Raw genomic sequence first — 17,695 nt, 5'->3', positions numbered from 1 at the left:
AAACTGTGGTATAACGCTCGGAAATTATACATGGTTCTCGAGTTTTAAATAAAAGAATAAAGAAAATGGTGAACTTAATCTCCACATGAATCCAGAGTGATCCATACTAAAAGAGTATACAAAATTAAAATCGACCAACTCATTCTAAAATAGAAGAATTGTGCTGCTCAAAGAGGAAGACACTTTACATACCTATATATTTTTTATCATCTAATTATGATTTTAAATAATACAGTTTTTTTAAAGAATTATATATTTTTAGGTGCTTCATATGTCTTATAATGTACCGAGTAATGTACTTACTAAAATTTAGAATATTTACTGGATATGTGAGTAGCACTGTACAGGGTGTTAATTAAGTATGTACAATAAATTCAACAGACGATTATTAGAGTGATTTTAAGACAAAGAGTTCATATAAACATTGGTCCGCAGACGCTTCGTTTTCAAGATACAGGGTGTTAAACTTAAAAAATTTCGTAAATATGTATCTTAAACACCCTTTACCCAATTTTGTTGTAATTTGGCAGTGTTATTTGTAGTATTAAGGGACTAATTTAACCCTAACTTGATTAGATTTGTTAAGTCCAGTGGCGTCTCGAGCGGTACCTTAACGAATATTTTCAATAATGTTTCTTGTATGGTCCAGGGATGCAATTAAGTGGATTTTATTTTTTTCTCCAAAAATTAATCAGATACGAAAAATATTCAAGAGACAAAAAAGTTGTATTTTTAGTTGTTTAATCCAAAAAAATATAAAAATTACAAAAAAGTCTGGCGTACATCTCAAAAATATTCGTTAAGGTACCGCTCGGGACGCTACTGGACTTATCAAATCTAATCAAGTTAGGGTTAAATTAGCTCCTTAACACTACAAGTACCTAACACTGCCAATTTACAACAAAATTGGGTACAGTGTATTTAAGATATTTACGAAATAGCAATTTTTTTTACAAAGGTATAACACCCTGTATCTTGAAAACGAAGCATCTGCGGACCAATGTTTATATGAACTTTTTGTCTAAAAATCACTGTTGAATTTATTGTACACACTTAATTAACACCCTGTATATATTTTCAACTCTGTTATTTAAGTAATTTGTTGCTTTTGAACATTTGACCAATGATCTATGTATAGGTAACTAGTATAAAGAAAGTAAATATTGCACTATGGAAAAGAAATTTTTTTGTCATATTTCTTACCGGTTCGCCTTTTATTCCATCCATTCCTCTATCACCCTTAATGCCAGGAGGTCCTTGTAATCCTGGCGTTCCAGGAGGACCAGGTGGTCCTGGTGGGCCCATAACCTGTTAAGAATGATTAACACATTTCTTTACCAAATACCTTCATAAACGTATCTTACTGCGTTCAACAAGAAGTTTGTTTACTAATGAATAGATGAATGAATGATGAAGATTAGAAAAGCCCTATTTGTTGTAGCGTTTGTAATATAAAAACCAGGAATTGGCGAATTTTAGGAGAATATAAACAATTGAAGAAGCACAAATCAGGTAATCTCGAGGCCGAAACGAGGCAAAATATACTTTAGTTCGAACTCGTTTCATTTGTGAAGTACATGATGTTTAACTTAACCAACTTAAAAAGTATTTCGTCTGTACCTCGAAATGAATACCTCCAAAATGGCATGAAGTACAATAACGTGATTTGTGCCTCTTCATTTAAATACATCTCGCATAAAAGACTGAAGGTTTATCCAATTCAGTCAATGCATTAAGAAGCATATTAGAATTTTTTTTCTCAAACGAAAAAAATTTAGTTTTTTTATTCTACAAATACTACTGTTTAAATATTTTTACACTCACCACCTCGCCGGCGGTCACTTCTCCGGTACCGTCTCCCTGGAACAGTATAGAAAAATAAAAAAAGATAAAGTTGTCAACAAAATCGCTGCTTTATGTTAGTAAAGCTCGTTTAGGTAGTTCATAGATTGCATAAAATATTTACCTGTCGCCTTCTCAATTTTTTGTACTTCTGTAGGTTGCAAGCCATTCCGGAAAAAGAAAAATACAAGCATTAGAACGTACAAAAATCGACAGTACTTAGTGCTTTTAAGTTCATTCTAGTAGTAGAAAGTTAATAAAATAGTATAAAATGTATCACTTTCCAAAAATAAGGGAAGAAATATAAAAAAATTATATTCAGTGGAAGACAATACCTTCAAGTATTGAAAACTGACACATAAAAAATCACTTTTGGACTAATAAAAATACAGATTATTTTCTTCCACTCAATACTGTATGCATATTACTTGTAAATTTTATACTAGCAGCCAATTTGTAGTCCATAAAAAATATTGACATTTACTGAATTGTATACAATGATAATTTTATATCACAGAAAGTTCGCGATATTTTGTATTGATATTAACTTAATTTTAGGACGATTATAAAATTATTTTATAAAAAAAGCGTTAAATACTTTGGCATCGAAGAAACGAAATTATAAAGCGCAAAGAATGGTGTTGAACAAATATTAATCACTTAAAAATTGAGAGACTGAGTTAATTGTTTGTGTCCTGCTTGAGGATGTCTTAAATATAAATTTTGATAAAATTTGCACAGCCTGTTGCCTAATTCATATCTAAAATTTCCAACCTTCCATATATGATTTAAAACTGTAGATGAGTCTGAGTACATATTATTAACCAGAAGTTAAGAAACAGCCATTGGTGTGGAAGCGCCAATCATCACATTTCGTCGTGATGAAAATAAACAAGATTAAAAAAATAATTTTTGTAAGTACTCTTGTATGTAAAGATATTAATAAACTGTGAAAATTAATTTTCTAGCAAAATATCAAATAACACTTAACATCAATATGTAAGTGTCAATATTCTTTAGTTCATAGTTTCATAGATCTTTAATTACTAGAAAAAGCAATTTCATTCTAAACTCTTGCCAAATTGTCATAGCAGTGGTACTCAAACAACTTACCGATTCGCCTTTTTCTCCCTTCTCTCCTTTCTGTCCAGGATAACCTGGAGGACCCGGTAGACCAGGAGGACCCATCAGTCCTGGAGGTCCAATATCGCCATATTCGCCTTTCTCACCTTTTGGACCGATAAGTCCCTATGGAAGTTAAAATATTGTAAATATAAATTTGTGTCGGCAAGGACAAAACTTACAGGAAGACCAGGTGGGCCCTGTGGGCCGGGTGGGCCGTCTAGTCCGGGTACACCAGGAGGGCCCATTAGACCAACGTCACCTTTCTCGCCTTCAAATTATCAGGTCAATTAGAAAGATTTAGATGGGAAAACATATTTAAAAAAAATAGGAACTAACTCGTTTCATTTAAGGTGGTAAAAATCCAGTTAAATAAAAAACGATTTATAATGCCATAAACAAATAATTACAGGTATATTTAAAAAGTAAAAGGAAAATTATAACAAAGTGATGTATACCTACATAACAGATTTGCCATGATGGCCTTTGGTTAGAATTATATGGAGAGGGAACCCAAATAGAAATTTTAAAATCTTAAGAGTTTCTAGGTATCTATTATCCTTTAAATTAAAATAATGTTTACTTCCGGTCCTCTATATATGGAAGTACCTGTCAGCGTCCCTATTTTAAAGGAAACACCATATATTTTTGTAGATTCATAGCAGACGTAAAGTAAGAAATGTCTTCATAAGTTTCAAGCTATTCAACATCTTTTGTAGTTAATATACCTAAATTAAATCTTAAATTTAATATAAATTAAATCTTAAATCTTTTGTAGTTACTATAAATTAAAAAATAATGTGTTCCAGTTTCATATCCTCAAATATTCAAACCGTGAAATATTTTTTATTTCAAATTGAATACACTATACTTTTTGTACTTTGTTATGTGAAATTAAATTTTCGTTTGTATAATACCTACTGTAAAGGTTAAATTTATTTTTAATGTCATTTTCTTCAGTCTCCAAGAATTTTTGGTAAGAATTGGTATTAAATTAGCTTTGAATTCAAATAGTTGTCACTTAAAAAGTTGCATTCGGTGTTGTTAAAAGTTTTTTCATTAAAATATTTATACGGGTATTTTTGCTACATCTCTGTATTATGATACAGCAAGATTTAAATATTATTCACAATTTTTTTTATAAGGTCTCCGGATATAATGCTTTTCTTTCACTTTTTTTTACTGATTAACATTTTATGCTCATTTTCTAATTACTAATTAAGTTTCATTTTCTTTTGCCAGGATTTTTGGTGATGATGGTTCTATATTCTGAAATAATAATATAACTGGTAATAAAAAAAATGAAAGTGGAATAAAGCTTGAAAAATTGAATCAATTGAGACATCAAGCACATTAAATAAATACTCCTCAGTGCATATTTATTTAAAAGTATTAAATTCGAATAATTATTTTACATTGAAAAGTGATAGTGTTAATCTATAGAGGTGATATCTATAATTTTTTCCTACCTAAAATCGAGAAAAAAAATATTGAATGTTTAGGTAATCTGAACTAACAAATTGTGATTCAAAATTGATGATACGGTTCTGGAAGAATTATTAACTAAATTCTTGGAGGTTTTTTCATCAGCCGTATTTTAAGAAAGTGGTAAACGAGTATTTAAATACACTTTTTTTTTTCGCAAAAATTTTATACCCGTACTTACTGATAATACTAGTACATTTTACGATTCAAAATTTTTTATTTAGATTTTCTCTACTTGTAATTCAAACGGAAAGCTATTGTAATATACCTTGTATAAAAAGGAGTCGATATGCGCACTAATTTATTTGAGAAATCCTATGATTTCCAATTATCAACATAATCAAAAAGTACTTAAAAAAACGAAAATTTGTTCTTTATTCGTTTAATATGTGACAGAAAAAATAAACCGTTTCCTCTGAGTATTTTTCTTCATTTTGTTGTTGTTAGAAAATTTTCTAAATAACTAAATGTTAGGTTTCTAAGTATCCCTAGTATTTGTTTCTATAAATTCTACATGCCCCCCACTTGTGGTATAGGTACCTGGAAAGCCTGTAAAACCCCTATCTCCCCTATCACCTTTAGGACCTGGTTCACCAGCATCGCCTTTTTCGCCGGGAGGACTCTTTGATAATGCATTGCCATCTTCGCCCTACACACACCAAACCACATCGTTAAACATAGCTTCAAGGGTGGATTTTATCACTTCAGTAATTTTTTTAACTAAAATTAAATTTACAGTAATGTACATAATAAAATAAATAAAAATTAATTACACATCGATCATGCCTAAATACAAATAATTAACGGCTACCATATTTACAAATAGGAGATATTTGGCACTACCTAACAATTATCAAGGTTACCAGGTGATATCTTCAATATAGCAAGGAAAAAAATTTAAATGGATTTTATAAAAACGAATGAAATGAAAATATAAACATATATACAGGGTGATTAATTAACAATGGGAAAATCGAAAGCTGAAGATACTACACGTGAAATGGTGACCATTGGCGCAAACATGCCTTATCCGAAGTTTCGGAAATACAGGGTGTTGAAAGTTAAAATTTTAAATCGTTTTTTTGCGATTATTCTGAAAATATGTAGGTTAGGAACTTGAAAATCTGTGAAACTATATTTTTTAAGCGACGAATAAGATGCGTGTTGCAATTTCAGCGTTACTCATAGGCGCCACTTACGACCAATTTTACAGAAAATTTAGTTAATAACTTTTTACCCTGTATGTCTAACATAAAATTTGATTCAAAACCTGAAAGAGCAATCATTTTTCCATTAATTATGTATTCTTCTATCATTTCGGTATCTCGATCCGTTTTCGAGAAAAATCGATTTAACTATGTTTTGATAATCCGATAAATTAAAAGTGAAACAAACAGTGTTTCTTGGTGTTATTACAACAATTAACAATAAAACAAATGAAATTCATAATAATGATTTAAAGTCAATGTTCGAAGAATCCACCGTTAACATTTAGACACTTCACACAACGTTTTCTGAGAGATCTACGAGTTTGAAAAAAATGCTTCCACGGATTGAAGAAGTTCCACTTTATTTAAGAGACATGTGGTTCATGCACGACGGGGCTCCACCGCATTTTTCTCGGAGGATTGCTTGCTTTTTGCTTGGCCACCCAGAAGTCCGGACTTCAAATCTCTTGATTTTTCTATTTGGCCTCGAATAAAAGATATAGTTTACAAAGAATATATTGGCTCGTGTGAAGAGTTGTGGTAAGGAATACAAATCGCTACCAACGAAGTCCGACGCAATTCTAATATGTTGTTTCAAACTCGAAGATCTCTCAGAAAACGTGTAAAGTGTCAACGGTGGATTCTTCGAACAATTACTTTAAATCATAATTACGTATTTTATTTGTTTTATTGTTAATTGTTGTAATAACACGAAGAAACATTTGGTTTGTTTCACTTTTAATTTCCCGTATTATCAAAACATAGTGTTCGTTAAATCGATTTTTCTCGAAAACGGATCNTTGTAATTAATATACCTAAATTAAATCTTAAATTTAATATAAATTAAATCTTATAGTTAATATAAATTAAAAAATAATGTGTTCCAGTTTCATATCCTCAAATATTCAAACCGTGAAATATTTTTTATTTCAAATTGAATACACTATACTTTTTGTACTTTGTTATGTGAAATTAAATTTTCGTTTGTATAATACCTACTGTAAAGGTTAAATTTATTTTTAATGTCATTTTCTTCAGTCTCCAAGAATTTTTGGTAAGAATTGGTATTAAATTAGCTTTGAATTCAAATAGTTGTCACTTAAAAAGTTGCATTCGGTGTTGTTAAAAGTTTTTTCATTAAAATATTTATACGGGTATTTTTGCTACATCTCTGTATTATGATACAGCAAGATTTAAATATTATTCACAATTTTTTTTATAAGGTCTCCGGATATAATGCTTTTCTTTCACTTTTTTTTACTGATTAACATTTTATGCTCATTTTCTAATTACTAATTAAGTTTCATTTTCTTTTGCCAGGATTTTTGGTGATGATGGTTCTATATTCTGAAATAATAATATAACTGGTAATAAAAAAAATGAAAGTGGAATAAAGCTTGAAAAATTGAATCAATTGAGACATCAAGCACATTAAATAAATACTCCTCAGTGCATATTTATTTAAAAGTATTAAATTCGAATAATTATTTTACATTGAAAAGTGATAGTGTTAATCTATAGAGGTGATATCTATAATTTTTTCCTACCTAAAATCGAGAAAAAAAATATTGAATGTTTAGGTAATCTGAACTAACAAATTGTGATTCAAAATTGATGATACGGTTCTGGAAGAATTATTAACTAAATTCTTGGAGGTTTTTTCATCAGCCGTATTTTAAGAAAGTGGTAAACGAGTATTTAAATACACTTTTTTTTTTCGCAAAAATTTTATACCCGTACTTACTGATAATACTAGTACATTTTACGATTCAAAATTTTTTATTTAGATTTTCTCTACTTGTAATTCAAACGGAAAGCTATTGTAATATACCTTGTATAAAAAGGAGTCGATATGCGCACTAATTTATTTGAGAAATCCTATGATTTCCAATTATCAACATAATCAAAAAGTACTTAAAAAAACGAAAATTTGTTCTTTATTCGTTTAATATGTGACAGAAAAAATAAACCGTTTCCTCTGAGTATTTTTCTTCATTTTGTTGTTGTTAGAAAATTTTCTAAATAACTAAATGTTAGGTTTCTAAGTATCCCTAGTATTTGTTTCTATAAATTCTACATGCCCCCCACTTGTGGTATAGGTACCTGGAAAGCCTGTAAAACCCCTATCTCCCCTATCACCTTTAGGACCTGGTTCACCAGCATCGCCTTTTTCGCCGGGAGGACTCTTTGATAATGCATTGCCATCTTCGCCCTACACACACCAAACCACATCGTTAAACATAGCTTCAAGGGTGGATTTTATCACTTCAGTAATTTTTTTAACTAAAATTAAATTTACAGTAATGTACATAATAAAATAAATAAAAATTAATTACACATCGATCATGCCTAAATACAAATAATTAACGGCTACCATATTTACAAATAGGAGATATTTGGCACTACCTAACAATTATCAAGGTTACCAGGTGATATTTTCAACCTAGCAAGGGAAAAAATTCAAATCGATTTTATAAAAACGAATGAAATGAAAATATAAACATATATATAATAAAAGTTACGTCATGTTGATGCTTTAGTTGTTGCCGAAAAAGATATCGGATTAAGATACAAAAATTGGTTCTGTCTTGATTTTGTCTTTTATCTGGTTTTATTTTTTCCATATATTGTTAATGCAGTTAAAAGTGTAAATTAACCATGTAAAAATATTCGAGATTTAGGATGGTAAATCTCTTCAAAAATTGACTGAAACTAGATCTACAAAATAAGAAGCTAATGACAGTTAATAAAGGCAATTTATATTGATAATTTACTGGTGATTTAAAATTAGTAGCAGACACTATTGAAATATTTCTAAGAAAATTTCTTCACATATTTTTATGAAATGAATGTTTAACAGTTATTTTCAATAAGTACAATCAATTATATTGAAAGAAAATAAGAGATTTTCTTATTTAGAAATCCAATTATTAGGAATCAAATGTATCAATTCAATTTACAAAATACTAAGAGTTTTTTCTTCTACTAGTTGATACAACTGTTTATAATTTCAGTGAATTTTTACTTTACTTAATTAACACTGGCTCAAAGTCAAATATCTTCCCACATACTTGTCTTATTTGAAAAATTTGAATACTACACATGTTGAAAGCTAAAAAACATACATCATACAACATTGAAAATTGCAATAGTTTGAGTTGTCACATTTGAAAGATATTTGACGAATTTTTATGTACTTTTTTTTAAAAAAAAAATAATATGCAGATGAAGTGAGATATTTTTTTAAATTATTTCCTTGCAAAACTTTGTGAAAGTAAATACTTTCAAATATCATTTAGGTTACGCTGAAAAAGAAGTAATTTTTCAAAACTGCTGAATTCTTATAATCTAACTGTTAAAGAGAGTTAAAAAGAAGTTTATAAAATGTTATAAAATTTCTATAAATAAAGAAATAAAAATTGAGGAAGCAATATCTGCAGGAAATTATAAAGACATTACGGAAAATATTAAATAATGGGGCATTCGTTATTAAATATTGAAATGAATTTATTTTGCTGTAGACTTTAGCTCAACATTATATGTCTATAAAAACTATAATGACAATATAATGTCCCAGCACGTAAATATTTTATCCTCATTGTAATTTTTGATGAAAATAATGTAACATTATCCCAACTAAATAAATCAAGAGAAACTTTCCTAAAGCTGAAAGTTTAATTATTATCAGATTTAATTTAGTTATTATCAATTATTATCAATTATTTTACATCATATTATTGTATCAAACTGGATTAAATCGAATTTAGTAGACTAATAAACTGAGATAATTACTATAGATAGTGCCAGGCTGTAATAAAATTAACTGAAAATTAAAGTTAAAATAAATACTTACGAAAAAAGCAGCTTCAGAAAGACGGTAAAGAGTGATCATTAAATAGTGATTAATATGTTAATCAGCGAATTACGTTAGTGCAGTGTACGAGGAAGACTACAAAGTACCACATAAAGTACAATAACTACTGAAACTGAAATTAAATAATTAAATTAGAACATAAAAGAGGTTGTACCACTAAATAGACCAAATAATCATTTTAAACGATAACATAATTAAAAAGTAATTGTGCATTGTGCTAAGTTGAAATTCGCTTTTATAAGAATTTGCAAGTAGTTGAAATATATACCAGAACTAAATTATGTATTAAGTATTTTTTAGTCTAAAACCCGATTTTCTCGTTTTGGTTTACGCATTTGTAGATTCATTTATTTTTTAAAATATTGTTCCAATTCCTATTAAGTTATAAATAAATTGTGATATTTTAAATATAGTGTAGGATTTATTTTTTTTTGCCTATTAGGGTTAAAATTATATTATAGAAGTACATCGTCTTTTATAAGTACCCAAGAAATACCGAAGAGAAGCATTTTAGGTTAAATATACTGTATTAATTCTGAAAAATATCAGGAATATACAATATGTCCGCGTTTAATTGAACAAAAGCCGTATAATCTATTCTTTGCCAATTTTTAAGTTTTTTTTGTTCAAAATGGCAGGAAATATTGCGATTCAGTAACGAAATCAAGACCAATTGTGATCCAAAATATTTATTTATTTACATTATTAAAGTACACATGGTGAGCCGGTAGAATCACACCAAACTCCAAAAATGTCATACATGTCAAAATAATAAGAAAACACTCAAATATTGTAATGCGATTTTCATTTGTTTTCAAGCTATGACGTACATATCAATAGAAAAAATTAATTTATTGATATTCTATTAATCATAGCATTATTTGATTAATGTTCAAAAAACCACCTGCTTTGTATACGAAAAGGGTTTATAGTTCTTCTGATTGTTGTATGTCTCAGTATTGATGATACGTCGAATTAGTGCCTCCCGAGTGTTCACCTTATTTTTTAACCAGCCTCATAAAAAGTAATCTGGTGTTGTGATGTCTGAAGTTCTTGGAGGCCAACCAATATGACCACTCTCGAAACTTCTCGTTCAAATGTAGCTTGACTGAATGAGGAAAAGGTGCAGGTGTTCCATTGGGCTGGTAGTACATTCGTATTCTCATGTTTATAGGAACATCCTTTAGTAGTATTTGTAATTCATTTTGTAAAAAATTTAAGTAGTGGGCTCCTGTGAGTCGATTCTCCAAAATGAAAGAGACAATTAAATATCGATTATACCATACCACCTATGCTGAAAATTACTTTCGAGTGTTGTGTAAGGATTTTCCTCTGACCATACAAGAGAGTTCCGAGTATTAGTTATGCTATCATTATCGAATATTGCATCATCCGTAAAAAGTATGCGTGATACAAGATGGTTATTAATGATACATCGATAAACTTCGATAAGCTTAGTATAATCTTCCGGTTGTAGGTGTTGTACTCTCTGTAGATGGTACGGATATATGTCCTGCTAGTGAAGGGTTTTTATTACTCTTGCGGAATGTTCAACTGAGTAGCAATTCTTCGTGAGCTGGTAGTTGCATCATCTTCTGCTAGACTTAGACTATTTCTTACTTCTGCACTGGGAACATTTCCGATTTCCCATAGTTTGTTGAAAACTCTGATAAATTCATTTTTATCAGAGTATCTGTGATGTGGAAGTCGTTGAGTATTGCCATTACAAAAACCATAAGCAAATTTGTATATTCTAAATTTGATTAAGTTCTTGGCATTTTGTAACACTTTGATCGTACAAACGTATAATCAAATGATAAACTATTGCAACATAAAATGACACTGACATGTTCTACTTTTGAATTTGGAACGTGACATACTGATTTCATAATTTTAAAATTTGTAATTACGCTATAACTTAAAAACAAATGCAAATCGCAGGCTAAGAAAACATGTTCTGATGTATTAAATCAGTATTATTCACTTCCTTAAACTTCAAAATTACTTCGGAAAATTGATGAGTCTAGAGTAAATAATCTCATTATCCAGTAAAACAAATTATTGTAATTGTAGGCAATTAATTTTGAGGACTTCAGATTAGTTGCAATACGGTTTCTCAACTTTTGGCAGTCCCGAAATAAATAATATGCAGAATTTCATCTTGAAAAAATATACCTCTTATAAAATCTTTCTATAAAAGAAGATTGTATGACTTGGTATCCATCTGAGCGTAGTCACTAGTATGTATACTCTCTAAGAGTTATTTCCAATTGTTTATAAAATCAAAAGTCAAGATTTCTTGTACTGAATTTTAAAATAATAAACAAATAATCAGCTTTATATGATGCGCTGTAGATATAGGGCGATTATGCGAAATTAATCCACCACTGATTTATTGCCACGGCACCCATATAGAACAGGTACTATAAATTTATTGCAGCTTTTTACAAATATCGACATTGTTTACAAACCGTGGGTATAATATTTATTGTTATATTTTATAATTAAAACGGTAAATAGGTAAAGTAGTATTTTCTGACCAGTAATATTATTTTATTGATATCAATTAGCTATATATTTTTATGCCAGTTACCCTTGATTTTAGCAACGATATATTTAAAAAATGTACACATGCAATTTTTGTCCATGAAACAACAGTGACAAGTACGTGCATTAAGCGATCCGTGCATCAAACGAACTGTCAAATTAAATTCATGCTCTAAGAAGATGCTCCAGGATATTCTAAGAAAAATATCATGCATTTTCAAATATTTCCCTCTCATGTGAAGCTATGCAATGAAGTGTAGTTTGGTTAGAGAGTCGACCTATGTCATGATACGTTAACTCTTTTCACAACAAAACCATAAAGGAAATGATCCCAAATAAAACTGAAAACAGTGAGATGGAAAAGGGAGACATGAAGGAATACAATTCCCAAATAAAAAAGACTTATAAATCAAGAAAGAACTGTTAAAGTAAATTCTAGTAATTGTTAAAGTAAATCCTACTATTAACGGAATCATGACATGTAGGTCTGGAAGAAGGCTTAATACATTACCCTCTTGCCTCGCCGACCACGGGCGCCTTTCTCGCCGGGCGAACCAGGTGGGCCTACAGGTCCGGGTTCTCCTTTCTCACCTTACAAATTGTATCATTAGTTATTAAAAATAAATATAAGAGTTCTGCTTATCAAGAAAAATAAATGAAAGCAAAAATACTGTGTTATTTTAAGGGTTCAAAATGAACACAGGCCATAAAAGTAAAAAAGTAACAAGACGTTAAATTTTATAAAATCCGTGCTGCAAATACATTACCGGAATTTGAAGTGACACAATTGTTTTCACCTTTCAACCTTATAACTGCTCGGTGAATTAACCGATTTTTGCAATATTTCCATTGTTAACATATAATTTTCAAGAACGTTTTTGGTCATGTACTTCTCTCTCTCTCTTTCTCTCTCTCTAAGAAATACACAGGGTATCTCAGAAAGGTGTGGACACTTCCAGAACACAGGCTCCTGATGGCATCAAAACAAGACAATTTGGACCAATTTACTGTATATAAAATCAAGGCCCGCTAAAAATGCCGTCATAAAACGGCATTTTTAATATCACTCCAAAAACTGTATTAGTTAGATACTTCTTATTATAATGTAAGAAAATAATGCACTTGACATTAATGAGCCTTAAGGGGCCAGCTGATCAGCCGGCTAGTTCAACCAAAAAGATTATTGTATCGTTTTTTTTTCTCGGGAGCGCACCGGGCTCCTTGGGGGGAGCCAAGCCCCCTCCTGCCCTTCCTAACTACTCGCCAGTACTACATAACAGTTTACGTGTACGCTAGTAGCCATATATTTGCATTTTAAAATACAAATTTGTTTTCTAAAGAATGATTCTCTTATAAAATCTCCTACGGGTTACGAGTAAAACAGTTATACCTTCGGCCCTGAGGTTGCTAAAAGTACGAGTATACAGGAATTTTGTTTTATATTTCGACGAGCATAAAATAAAAGAGGTTTATTACCGAAGGTATTTAAAATGTTTGTATAAGTACTACTCTCACTTTTTAAATTTTACCTCCAAAGATGTTCTTCCTTATATCGTTTGAACGACCATCCTTAGGAAGCTAATATAGGAACAGCATTTTTGAATACCTTCTACTTCAGCGCATTTTTGGAACTATTCCTGTTTTACTTAAAATCCATAGTAGTAAAAGCTAAAATTGTACTAAAATTAGATAGCAGTAGTTGTACAAAAAACGAATTATGAGATAATCAAAGGGAACCTCAAAAAGATAACACCGCGTATTTTCTTGGAAAATCTCATGATACAACAATGCAGCATTTACCGACAGACTGACAAATATTAAAAGTTTTGCTCGATTATTAAAATAAATTCCCATATGGTAACCTTCTCCGTAATAAATGAAAGATTTTCGTTAGATTTCGACTAAATCGACTAGACTAAATACTGTAATTTATGTTTATGTTTGTAACAATATCATGAATTGTTGTTGGTTTATCATAAACAAATCTTTCGGACTAGGTGATGAATCAATTTCTACTTTTATAATTATATGAATTCTTTTGTTTGTAATTAAAAGACACTACTACTTTGCTCCAATGGTCTCTTGACAATTTAGAATTTTTGTACTGCTTCTGAGTTTTGTTGAATCAATGTAGGTCTTGCCTCTTCAACTGATCATGTATTTTGAAGTTGTCCTCGAAATAACATTCTGATTTATTTGCAGCCTTTAAGCTACACTGAAAATCAGTTTCCAACCAATAGGTGCGTTAAATATAGGACTGTTAGCTCTAACTATTTTAAAAGGATGTCACTTAGTTATATACCTATAATTGCTGGGTGACCAAAAATACATTTCTGTTTCAATAAACCCATAATTAAAGTCTATATCAGGAAAAATCTTCGAAGTTTAAACAGATAGACAAAACATTCAAAGAAAATTTTTAGATCAAGATTGGATTTTTTTTATAACTTTAGCATAAAAGTGTAATCGACGTCACGAAATCCGAGACTGTCAGCGGATATTAATAAAAAAATATTGTCACTGTATATATTTTTTAGGGAAAATAGACAACCAAAGATATTCCTGAAAATTATAGGTAAAGGTTCACAAATTGTTACAAAAATCATTGGAGTCACCAAATTTACCTAGAAGTTATAAGGAGTCAAAGTACTATATACTTTTAAGCTAGACATCTCAAATTTTCAGCAGCGTATACACTTAAAATATGAGACTCATACAAATTTATATTAATGCATTTAATAAAACTATAAATATTAAATTAAATATTATTAAATTAATCATAAAATAACGTAATAAAATAATATATTAAAAACACCATTCAACGCATTGCTCTTTTAATTCATTAGATTTACAATGTCTTTTCTGGTATCTTCATTAGTTTTGGCAAAATTTTCACTATAGTCATGTTCTGTTTTCGAAATGGGGTAATGGGATCTATAAGTCAAATTCTCTTCCATAAAATGTTAAACAAGCATAAAACACTTAGAGATTAAGTGTTACAAACCTTACCTACATATACCTGTACCATTGATAATTCTGTTATGTCTTATTTATCATATTGCAATACATTGTATTTTCTACGCTAGGTTAAATGTACCTTTACATTTGTACACAAAACGATCGAAATACGTTTTAAATATTTCACAAAACATTTTTTGTCTTCCACTTTAATCATTAATCTTTAATTAACTCGATGTTTTATATGTAAAAGTGATGGCATTATTTGAGTTTAGTACGTGCGTGGATTTATTCATTCAACTAATGTGTGGATTAACAAACACTATTTGGACAATCAGGATTGCTTTTGTCTTTCTGGAAATGAATATTTTTGAATTAATTGCCCTTTTTACGATTATATTATTGTAATACAAAACACTATAAAATTTGAAAGTTTATATTTTGAAAATCGTTAAACTTTTGATACACTGACAAATTGTTGGAAAGAATCTAAAAAAGAAAATATTTGTCAGTGCTTTGAATTTCTCAACACTATATTCTTCCCTATGAACTTTGAGTATTTAAGGAAAATTAATAATTCCAAGTTATTTGCGTCTTCTCTCACTCTAATATGTACAAGAGCAGTGGAAGACGTCCCACGGGAAATTATGCCAGCTGTTAAATTTTAACAATTTATTTATTACTACGAACATAAACAGAGACATAGAGGTTCTGTGATCACCTAGCACGACTGCCTGTATTATTGCGAATTCAGTTTATAATTTTTAATGGCATTATAGAGCATTAGATTAATACCAGGGTTCGATATTAACTATACTATTATTATTAACAAAGCCACATTTTAACGGCTCAAATTTTTTTGAGTTTTACGAAATGCTTTCTTCTAGTTTAAAATGTGACAGACTTGGCAATACAATTTATTTTTATTTTCTGATTTATCATTTTATTCTACGGGCACGTAAGAATGTGAAATATTAAACTCAATCCATACAATCTATTTCTGTCAAGTAGGTACGGTAATTTTGTAAATAATTTAGATTATCGATTTAACAGTCGTGCCACGTATTGAGTTCAATAGGGTGTAAAAGAATAAGAGGGACCAACTATACGACTGCAAATCAATTGTAGCGTTTCATAATAGAGATGACAAAACTTAAAAAAACGGAACATATTTTCAAGGGTCTGCCACTCTTCTTATAGTTAACTTTTTGCTTATATGATTTTAATGAATTCCTCAATAATTTACTGTCAAAAAAGCACAATAATTTTGATAACGTATTTAATAATTATTAATACTGTTTGTATAACATAATGTATCAAAAATGAAAGAGAATATTTTCTTATATGATTATTTACCCACAGATTCATCTTTGAGATACGGGATGCTAAATATTCGTAAAGAATTCATTAATTTTTAAAATAGAAAAATCTTTTGAGGCGCTAGAACGTCATATTGTGAATATGCTTTGTAATGTTATTTAAATAACTTTAAATTTACCAACCTTACTTTTTAAGAGGTGTTAAGCTAACTCAAATCAAATCTAGAAATTATTCAAAAATTGTCATCTGATGAAATCGTTTATGCTTTATGACACCAATGCATGATAAAAACAATTTCAAAGACAATATACTAATTAATAACGTCCCATATTCTACGAGACAGCTACTCTCGGGTTAAACCCCGTCCAGCATTGAATTACACCATCAATATCTGGTAAAAATTTTATAAGAGTCTTGCCTTTTATATTTCGGGAATGGACGGTCCTGATGCTGCCATCTGACAACCTATGTCTCTAGGCGCTATGTGTGTTATTTACAGTGCCATTTTTATAACTTTCTACATGGATTATCTCAACAATAGTGCATTGATGAACTTAATTCACTTTTGACGATGAAGTACCGATTGAGGCATACATTCAATCGTGAACATTTGGTTGCCAATAAAATTTGTTGGAACCCACATAGTTTGATAAAAGCTCAAAAAAGCTCGTCTCGATTGGTTGAAAGAAATACTCAAGAAATACGATCGCGGTGCTTCAGAATATCTATCACATCGTAGCAGCTGATGGATCACGGATCTATGTGTGTGAGCGCGAAAGTAAACAACACTCGCCTATATGGGTTTTTCACTATGAACCAAATCCAACACAAGTTGTTCGCTCACGAAGTACTTCTAAGCAAATGGTCGCCGAAAAAACCGAACATGTGGTAACTATATCATTAGAAGTCTTCGGAAAAATAAGGGAAACCAACCGCCGAAGAAGCATCATTCTCCATCGGGACAATGCGAACTCTCACACATCAGTTCAAACAAGAAACTTCTTGATAATTGAAAAAGTCGAATTGATGAGTCATCCGCCGTACAGCCCTGATTTGGCATTCAATGACTTTTTTTATTTCCGCACATCAAAAATGAATTATGAGGTCAACGTTTTTCGACGCTTGAAAAAGTGATTGATGCGTTCAAAATTCATGTTTTGGAGGTACCTCAATCGGAATGGCAAAAGTGCTTCGAGAATTGGTTCAAGCACATGCGAAAGTGTATTAGCATTCATGGAGAATATTTTGTAAAGCAATAAAGCCAATTTTTTTTTTTGGTCCGTGTTCCCGAAATATAAAAAGCAGCCCTCGTATTCTATACATATTAATTAATAATTCT

At 30.2% G+C, this 17,695-nt stretch overlaps 1 protein-coding gene across 7 annotated transcripts in view; it reads right to left on the bottom strand.

Moving 5' to 3' along the window:
• Positions 1–17,695, bottom strand: part of LOC108913799 (collagen alpha chain CG42342) — a 65,482-nt gene that overhangs the window by 19,190 nt on the left and 28,597 nt on the right. For 6 of the 7 annotated variants that reach the window (XM_018719474.1, XM_018719466.1, XM_018719435.1 and 3 more), the window contains 5 exons: positions 3,147–3,235; positions 2,956–3,090; positions 1,967–1,993; positions 1,825–1,866; positions 1,204–1,308 (listed from right to left, as the gene is read on the bottom strand). In XM_018719474.1, the coding sequence (XP_018574990.1) occupies positions 1,204–1,308; positions 1,825–1,866; positions 1,967–1,993; positions 2,956–3,090; positions 3,147–3,235 (398 nt within the window). The remainder of the gene's footprint in view (positions 1–1,203; positions 1,309–1,824; positions 1,867–1,966; positions 1,994–2,955; positions 3,091–3,146; positions 3,236–17,695) is intronic. The other variant, XM_018719427.1, reaches the window with a different exon arrangement.

This window comes from Anoplophora glabripennis, unplaced genomic scaffold (genome assembly GCF_000390285.2).
Source record: "Anoplophora glabripennis isolate ALB-LARVAE unplaced genomic scaffold, Agla_2.0 scaffold34, whole genome shotgun sequence".
NCBI lineage: Eukaryota > Metazoa > Arthropoda > Insecta > Coleoptera > Cerambycidae > Anoplophora > Anoplophora glabripennis.
The sequence above is the reverse complement of the archived record's forward strand: the minus strand, read 5'-3'. Positions and strand labels throughout refer to the sequence as shown.